The sequence below is a fragment of the Lactuca sativa genome, chromosome 8, assembly GCF_002870075.4.
Source record: "Lactuca sativa cultivar Salinas chromosome 8, Lsat_Salinas_v11, whole genome shotgun sequence".
Lineage (NCBI taxonomy): Eukaryota > Viridiplantae > Streptophyta > Magnoliopsida > Asterales > Asteraceae > Lactuca > Lactuca sativa.
Genome location: NC_056630.2, coordinates 43,103,568 through 43,113,420, shown reverse-complemented (window position 1 = coordinate 43,113,420; position 9,853 = coordinate 43,103,568). Strand labels below are relative to the sequence as shown.

Here is a 9,853-nt window from a genome sequence, read left to right as displayed (position 1 = left end):
TTAAACTAAGGGATTAGAGTTTCCCTATCTGAACCCTAGCTTTGGCTCTAAGCTACCTCAACTATAAAAGGAGCATAACCCCTTCATAACTTCTAGTTTTTTAGGTTCAATGCTTGTATGTCTAATAGTGAAAACATAGATCCTAAAATTAGGGTTGCATGAACACATAGGATTGTTTGTTATGTATAAAATCCATCATCCACAACCTCTTGGGAGAAACCCTAACCTCCATTTTCAATATTTGAGCCTCCTCTCTCCTCTCTCATCCATTTTTTGGAGTTTTTGTTGGTTTCGGAGCAATGTTTTCATGCAAGATTGATCCTTGAAGCTTGGTAATTGACATAGGGGGTGTTAGGGGGGGGGGGGAGGGGGCAAAGTGGGCAGCCGCACAAGGCCCAATTTTTTTTTTATTATATATTTTTATTCAAAAATAAAAACTTATAATAACGATAAGGGCCCATTTTTTTTGGCTCGTCCAGGGCCTTTAATGATATTTGATTCCTCAGGACTAATTGAAGATCTCAACATCCATCTAACTTCTAGAACTTTGTAAGGTATAAAATTCCCAACTTTATTGCATTTCATCTTGGATCTAAGTGTATTTGGTGTTTTGGTCTACTTTAATGAGTTTTGAGTGAGAATTGAGAATAAAGTTTGCAACTTTATTACTCTCCTATGTCCCAAGAACATTGTATGTTTTAGATTTGGACTCCAACACCTTTTGATCATTGTAGAATGTTTTCTTGGACCTCATAGACAAGGAAAGTTTTGATCTTTTGCCTTCCCTTTTAGCCATGCAAGTTATCTTGGTCATTTAGGGGTATTAAAGTTTAGATCTTGAAAGCTTGAGACATTATTTTGGATAAAGTTGGAAACTTTCTCCATCTTGATTCAGATATGAAGGTTTGAGACTTGGACTTAATGGATTTAGCTGAGAAAGATGCATTCTTGGTTCCTTTAAGACTTAAAGACTAAATATTGGTTGTTTGGACCATAGTCATGGATAAAGTTGGAAATTTTATCCATTATGAAGCTATTTAGGAACTAGATCTGAGATTATGGGCCTTGGTCTGAAGAGATTAAGCGCTTAATGAAGATTTGGGCCTTCTGACCAGAAGTCACGACGTGACATAGGACGTGTCATGACATGACAGTGCCCAGAATCGTGATTGTTTTGTCATTGCATTCTCACAACGTGACCAAGGAATAGTCACAATGTGACGTTGAGTTTGACTAAGCTGACCGTTAAACTGGCGGACTTTGACCGTTGACTTTTTGACCAGTTTGCCTTTTGGTCAAACATGGGTAGAATTGAGTATTTGACTAAGGATTGGTCTCGGATTGGTTTTAGGAAGTTTGAGTTGGTTGTTCTGATGTTGAGTTAGTTTTTGAGCTTCTGTTGAATAGTTTAGGTGATTTTCCTCACTATACTCGTGGGTCAAAGGCACTAATGTCGACCCACTATGTTGTGTTATGTATCCTGGTATATAGGATGTTGCTATGTTGTAGTGTTGTTATATTAGTAGAGCAATATGATTAACTGTACTTGCTAGTTATATATTTATGTTATCTGTTGCATATGTCGACATAGTGTGGTTTGGGTTAAGGCGATCCTGCTTTGTACTAAAGGCCAAGATACCTGGGGTGGTCTGGATAGGCTGTAAGACTTGTGAGGCAGTCCAATCAGGTTGTAGGCCCATGGAGCAGTCAAAATAGGTTGCTTGCCTTGCGAGGTGATCTAGTCAGGACGAAGGATCATATATGCATGTTGTTATCTGTTGGTTATGTGTGGTACTTTGGGGGGGAACTCACTAAGCTTTGGTTTACAATTTGATTTTATGGTTTCAAGTATATCAGATGATCGGGGCAAGGCGAACGCGTGATTGTACACATCATCTTGGGATTTATGTTGAGAGATGTTTTTAGGTGCTCTGATTTGATAACACTGTTTTTAGAAACAACGTTTTATATGACTTGTGGATTTTAAAATGGTTTCTAAAAATGAAATTTTTTACTATGATTTTTGGGACGTTACGGTACAATTATGGAAAAGCTCATAAAAAGATTTTGTTAATCATATCAAATGATATAGGACCCATACAATTATTGAAAAGCTCATAAAAAGAGTTTGCTAATCAGCAAGCAACTTGAAAATGTTTTGATTTTGAAAAGCTCTCTTTATAGTTTTGTCTTTTTGAATAGCTTTTTTCGTTTGAAAATTTCATATTGTGGATGCTTTATTGAAATGTAATGTTTGGTTAGACACAAAAAGAATTTATAAAAAAAATAGTTAAAATACCTTATTGATAAGTTCATGAGGTCTTTTACACAAGTTTTCAAATATACTTTTATATGTTTTTTTCCATAAGTTTTCTAAATATCATTTTATATATATCATCGAGTTTATCAGTTAGTTTTTACCAAAACTTTATTATTTTATGAGTAAGTTTATCAACTACCAACTAGTTTTATCAAACACATTCAGCTAGTCTGCCAAAAACATGAACTATATTAAATTACCATTTTACCCTTATATTTCAAACCAAACTTTATATTATTCATCATTTTAAACATGAAAATAATTGAAAGAAAAGAAAAAAAGGCAAATGGATTAAGATTCAACATGTTAACAAATTAAATCTGAATTTTTGGTTTAATACATAAGTGTTGTAAAAATTCCGATTAGGTCCCGATTAATCTCCTATTATTCCTTAGGCGCTACCCAACCGACTAAAAAACGTCTAATGATTAATATCCGCCTACAAAATGAGCGAAGCAGTAGAAAACGATGAATTTTTAATACTTTGAAGATATATTATCTCAATAAAAACTATTTGAGGAATGATTAATGTTGTATTAATTATATTTTAATCTATTTTGTTATAATATTAGTGGTATTTACAAACTTTGTTATAATATTAGTCATATTTAATTTTTTAAAACTTAACAAATTAGAAATTTAGAGTCCCCGCTTAATCCTCCAAGTTATCCCAGTCTAACTGATTAATCTCTCAACCTCAGTCCACCGACTCGTTAATATCAAACGTTTTTTACAACCTAACCCATTACTTAACTTACGTCCAACACCAAGTCAACAACATATAATTGCTCATATAAACTGTTTAACCTATTAGGGTTAAGTAAATAAACAACCCCCAAGTGATATACATCAAATTTAGACCATCAAGTCATTTATCACAATATTATATGCATCTGTTTCGATCCAAAAATCAAAAGTTTAATTACTTGTTTTAGGACTAAATTGAAAAAAAATAACAACATACTTTTAGTGATTTGTTTATTGTAATAATATCCTTCATTTCTTTCTTTTACAAAATTTGTATGTTTACACTAAATTAAAGCAATGTTATATTATCTCCTTCAAGTTTCAGATAGAAGAGATCCGTATTACTCAAACCCATGACTCCAATTAATCTACAAGTACACTTGGAAAGATTCCACACGAACAAAGCATATGGTTTCTTTCATTCATAAATAATATTGCAACAAAAAGAATCATAGCCAAATAAAATGGCTTATATTCCTCATAATCTACTACATTACATTCCTTACACAGGTGGTAACTCTTTAACACAATCTGAAGCATCAGAAAGAAGCCTCTGATTGGCTGGTTTTAAACCCTTCCTCCGCCACCGTTTCACAAGAGCCAGTTCAATTTTCCTCACCTGTAAACAATTAATTGATTACAACATTTACATTTGCATCTATAAATCAAACAATATGGTAATTTTAATGCTTTGTTTCCTATTTTGACTTAAAATTATCTACATAAATTAAAACATACCTGCTTAACAATGAAAGGCTCCTCTGCAAGGCTTAATGGTGCTGTTAATATTGTAAGAAAACCGTTTCTGTTTCCATAAACAATATCTGTGAAAGGACGATCACCCACCTGAAATAAATAGTATCGTTTTATTTTTTTTTTATTAAAATTGAATACAAATTGAAAATATTTAGAAATAACTTAAAAGTACCATTATCAGTTTTGATGAATCACATCCAAAGTGCCTCTCGATTTCTTCAGCTGAGCCAGCTGGCTTTTTCATCTCTAGAGTAATTGTAAACAAACAAATATATTTGTCAGGATTGTGATTGATTTCTCTAGAGTAATTGTAAACAAACAAATATATTGGCTCTTCTCCTAGTAAACTTTCAAGTTATTGTTCTATCATCTATGTCGTTTCTTGATTTTGTACAAGTGAGGAAAGACTTGTATGCATGTGTTCTTGATCAAACTATCACAACCAACATGAAAACCATGCAAATTATCTTAACAGATGAATCATGAAGTGAAAGAAATCAACTTTATTGACTTACTATGTCTAATTACTCGAATTCCAATGACATACTCAAGTGCTCTAGCCTTCCTGCCATCAGGGTCATACTCCTGAAGTCCTGATCACCATTAAAGAAAATCACAAACTTATCGAACACAATTAAAGAACATAATATCACCTATTGGCTTGAAAATTGAAATTAGATTACCAGCAGAGTTGCTGAAAACTGCAATGTTGTTGCCAAAAACAGATTTACAGGACTCCACAGACGATGCAAGAGGGCCCCATAGAGCTAAAGAGTAAGGAGCAGTAAGAGTATTGTCCTTATCAAAGACAACGCCTTCGAACCCCTTTCTTCTTAAGGCATCCCAATCAATGTATCTTATATCAGGGACTGATACATGAGGCATCACCCACTGCTTGTTTCTAGTTATTACCGATACTGAAAAAAGCAGTCCCTCGACGTTGATTCTCTGCCCTACTGCTGCTTTTAGGTCTGCCCACCACATGTTTGCGAAATTTCCTGTACTCGATTCACCCCTAATTCTATCTGTATTTTCTCTGATTTCGTTTCCGATGATCAATCTTCTATCGTTCTTCCGCCGTGTGTCATTGAGATAGATGGGAGGGGAATCGTAAAATCGATTCAAGAACGCCCTATCACCATCGTCGTAGTCGTCAAGGTCTCGATTTTGATGATTTTCCTTGTTGTCCTGCTCTTCGTCTCGGCTGTCTATGGCGGAGAGGGAGTAAAAGATGCCGGTGGAGAAATGGGATGGGGGAATTCTCTTGTTGGAGAGACGAAGACGAAAGTGAGGGCGATCTGATGAATGGAGAAGCTTGATGGGGTTAGTGAGGAAACAGCAATGGGAGATGTGGTGTGGAGGAACCAAGGAATAGAGCATCTCTAAGCTTTTATGAGCTTATAGGAGTCTATGCCTTGAGAAACCCATTTTTCTAATGTAAACCCTGACATTGTGGAGGACCCTCAATGCGTTCTTGTTTGAAAGTGAGACCGACCTTATCATCGACTGTAGCCACTGGTTGCACACCCTAATTTAATACAAGAATCTAGGTGGGGTTTACACCAAGGTTCTCAAGATCCCAATTTCGATAGTAGATACAATTTTATTTTTGGAAACAATATTCATTGTATTAGGCGTATTTGAGATCATGGATTGGGATCGAGATAGGAAGAACAGGATCCGATCCTACTATTACATCAAAATCAAAATATGAATTCAGTTATTATCCAATTGATTTGTACCCATTTACCCACTATTTTATTTTCAATTTTTAAACTGTAAAAGGACAAAAGGGTAAAAGTAAAAACTGTATAACTTTTTTTTCTTCCTCGACAAAATTGCAAAAATGGTATTGTGGTTGGCAAAATTTTATGGTTTTGCTTCAAAAAATTTTGATGGTGCGTCAATGGTCCAAAATCGGATCTTTTTAGTGGTTTTGGTCCCTCTACACTTAAAAAGACAATTATATCCTGGTCTTTGTTTTTATTTTTATTTTCTATTTTAATAATTTCAAAAAAAAAATAGTATTATGCTCTCATTTTTTTTGGGTGTTGCTAATAAGACACCCCTTGGACACCCCATTGACCACTTTTTAAAAAGTCAACCAATAATTAACTACTTATAATCAGCTTTTCCGAAAAACAATGCAATTTCAGCCAATAAAAATATTTAAAAAATTAATTAGGATGTCCATATTGCAATATAGGATGTCTTTTTAGACTTTTTTTTTTTTTACCTAAAACCAATTCACACTCAATGATACTCTTCCCAATAAATGCTCCTTCTTGTTCTCAAATTTTGATCAAAGCTAACCAAAAAATAAAAATCATAGCTTCCTCTTAAAATTAGATTGCAGGAGCCTTTAAAGTATCAATGATGAACACCCCTCCTCTTCTTCCTTAATCTATTCTCTACCTCCTTCTTTCTCAAAATCGCACAAAAGCACACCCTCTTCTCTTTTTCTACATTGGATTACCCGCTTAATCCTTCCTCTTCTTCATGTTTTCGATTTGATCATAACCTTTCTTTTCACCATTGTTTTGTTGGTGTGAAACTGTGTAAATAGCGATGAACAGGGTAGAAGAGTGTTAAAGGATCGGTAATGGTGGGTTTATGGCGGTGATTGGTGACTGATTCGTATAGGTAAATGGTTGTGGTTATGGTTGGTTTAAGGTTTGGTAACAGTGGGTTGGTGTGGAGAAATATTGTTGATTTGTGGTGCTAGTAGGTGGTGATTGGTGGCTGATTCGGGAGGTTGATGGTGAGGGTTGTTAATTGGTGTTTTTAAGGGAAATCGGTGCCTGATGGTGGCAGTAAAAAAGAGGTATAAGGGTGGTAGAAGGTGGTGGTTGCTCTTTAACACACACACACAAGAACAATTGAATTTCTAGGTTTGATTTTCAAGAACAATCGAAGCTTAAATCATCCCACAACTTAATTGGGTCAACAGTTGCAGAGTTGAAATTGGAGCTGAAGAACGAGCATTGTCGGTGTGGTGATGAACAGATAGGGGCGGCAGTGGCAGGAGGGTCACATGGCGACAGTTGGGAGAAATACGGGGGTGGGGTCTGTGGAAGAAGGGCTCGATTCATAATAGAAGTAGAAGAAGGGTGATAGATCATCATCACAAAATTGTTGCTCATTCTCTTGGAAACCTGCAACTCGATAAAAAAATGGAAGAAGAAAAAGAGATAGATGAAGTGGAAGTAGAGGTGGGGTAGGATGTGATATGGGGGTGTGTTCGGTGGGTGGGTTTATTTTTGTAGGTATTTTTACAATCAACATAAAAAAAAATTATAATTAAAAGAAATTTAAAAAAAAAGAATATTTGTCATTTTAGGCAGGGTATGGAGCAAAACCACAACAAATTGACAACCATAGGACCAAAACCTAGGGGTGCAAACGAGCCGAGCCGAGTCTGAGCCTGGTCAGGCTCGGCTCGGGCTCGTTTAAGTTATACGAGGCTCGAGCTCGAGCTCGGCTCGATTCGAGCTTCTTGTACTGAGCTCGGCTCGAGCTCGTAAATAATTATACAAGCTCGACTCGGGCTCGGGCTCGGCTTGTTTTTTGTCTGACGTGTCTAAATAAGCTTAAGCTCGGCTTGAGCTCGTTAAGAAGCTCGTTTACTAATACCCTAAATCCCTAATCCCGAAATATGTTTTTATTTTAATATATAAAAATAATAATAAATTATATTATATTAAGGCTCGTTTAGGCTCGCGAGCTTAATCGAGCTTAGTGACATGGGCTCGAGCTCGAGCTCGTTTAATAAACGAGCTTAATATTAAGCTCGAGCTCGGCTCGGGCTCGGTTAAAATCGATTTCGAGTCGAGCTTTTAACGATCCGATCTCGAGTAGCTCACGAGTAGCTTGGCTCGTTTGCACCCCTACCAAAACCACACAAGGTATCTAAAATTGGACCACTGATACACCAACCACAAGCTTTTATGGACCAAAACTATAGAATTTTGCCAAACCATAGGGACCATTTTTTCAAATTTGTCTTCTTCCTCCAACCACTTATGAAACTTGTCCTAACCTCTCAGAAATCAAAGAAAAATATGGAAGAACTCAAAACAAAAATCAAAAACAACTCAAAAAGTTCAAAGTCTCGTTGAGTGTTGTTTTGTTTATGTACATGTTCATTTCTTGATATGATCTTCATTTTGATATCAAAGTCAATCGTCTTTACAAGTTCTAATTTTTGTATACATTTTCATGTTTTAATTGTTGCCTTTTGTATTTCTACATGGTTAGTTAGATAGAAATTACAACAATAGACATTGGAGTATTTGTAGGATCGTAATTAAAATCTTGATCAAAAATAAAAATGAAAAAAATTGTACTTAGGATCATGATCTTGATAACTTTAGTTTAAACTTTAAATTATATGTATGTAAATAGTAACAAACAAAAATGATGCATTATATTTTTTCTTAATATTTTGGATAAAATGAAACAATCATATGTCGTAATTGTCTTTTATATTTTTATTTGGGTTAAACCAATGTTACAACCCATGGATGATCCATGGGGTTTTAAGCCCATGGAGCCTAAGGAATATGGAAGGTCATGCACATTAGGGTTTACATGGTGTAACTCTAATATTACCACACTATATAAGAAGCCCCTTAGCATCCAAAATTGACTACTAGACACATTAGTGATCCTTGGAGTTCCATGAGCCGATTTTGGTGCAAGAAATACTCTCTCAAAAGTCTCCTTTGTTCTAGGTGTGTTGTGATTCCATTTGAGGTGCAACACTTGGGGCACTAAGTTCTTAAAAGGCCAAACTCAAGAAGTTCTACAAGCTACAACAAAGATGTAACTCTATAACTAAATTCCATGTTGTTTATATCAATTGTATGATAGTTGTAGGCTTAATGCTTTGGAAACAATATTGCATGTATAATTAGAGAAAACATAGATCCAAAGCATTTAGGGTTGTATGTGCACCATAGGATGTTGTAGTATACTAAAACCCTTTAATATGATGGTTGTTATGTTAGTGATCCGTTAGATCAGTATCCTGGTTATAAGATGGTTGTTATGTTAGTGATCAGTTAGATCAGTATCTTGGTTATAGGATGGTTGCTATGTTAGTGATTGGTTAGATCGGTATCTTGGTTATAGGATGGTTGCCATGATTAGTGATCTGTTAGATTTGTATGACTATTTGTACTTGCTAGCTAGCGTATGATATGTATGTACACATGTTTGTTTGTTTGTTTGGGGGATTGGGTAGAGGCAGGTCCTGCTTTGTGTTGTAGGCCAAGATACCTGGGGCAGACCGGATAGACTACAAACCCGGTTAGGGCATACTAGTCAGGCCGAAGGCCCGACGAGCGGTCCGGATAAGCTGAAGGCCCTGAGAGGTGGTCCAGACGTGCCGATGGCTCGGAGAGCGATCCAGATAGACTGATGGCATGTGAGGCGGTCCAGTCAGACTGATGGCTCATTATGCATGATGTGTTTGTTTATATGATATGGTTATATATGTATGGCGTTGGTATTTTGGGGGAACTCACTAAGCTTCGGGTTTACAGTTGTTCATTTTGTTTCAGGTACTTCTAATGATTACGGGAAAGCAAAGGCGTGATCGTACACTTCCTTATGTTTTCATGATTTGATTTTGGGATATTTGATGTTTAAATTATTTTGAAAACAAATTGTAATAACTTAATGGTTTTAAATGTTTTAAAAAAGTTTTAAATTGTTTTGAATTTTATAGGTGTTACAGATAGAGAAACTCGATGAGTTGAAGGACAACTCGGTGAGTTGGGTCAACTTGGACCGTTGACTTTGACTTTTGACTTATGTCTTTGACCAAGTTTGTCCCAAGGGGTGTTTGTGGTAACCTGTTTTGGATTTAAGGAAAATATAGGCTTAGGATAAGACCCATATGGGGTTGGGCCCAATTTGGAAAATTGGGCCATTAGTGGGCCTTTGTGGATCTTTTGGTTTGGGCCTTAGTTTTGGTGCATGTTGGGTCAGGGGTAAAATGGTAATTTTACCCCAAGTATGGATTAT

The 9,853-nt window shown here is 35.8% G+C and overlaps 1 protein-coding gene across 1 annotated transcript; it reads right to left on the bottom strand.

Moving 5' to 3' along the window:
- Positions 1–3,463: 3,463 nt before the first annotated feature.
- Positions 3,464–5,302, bottom strand: LOC111902465 (phosphatidylglycerophosphate phosphatase 1, chloroplastic/mitochondrial). Its single transcript, XM_023898287.3, has 5 exons — positions 4,507–5,302; positions 4,339–4,416; positions 3,996–4,069; positions 3,806–3,913; positions 3,464–3,686 (listed from the first exon to the last, which is right to left on the bottom strand). Exons 1-5 carry the CDS (start codon positions 5,201–5,203, stop codon positions 3,570–3,572), a joined length of 1,074 nt encoding a protein of 357 aa, XP_023754055.1. The 5' UTR covers positions 5,204–5,302; the 3' UTR covers positions 3,464–3,569.
- Positions 5,303–9,853: the final 4,551 nt, after the last annotated feature.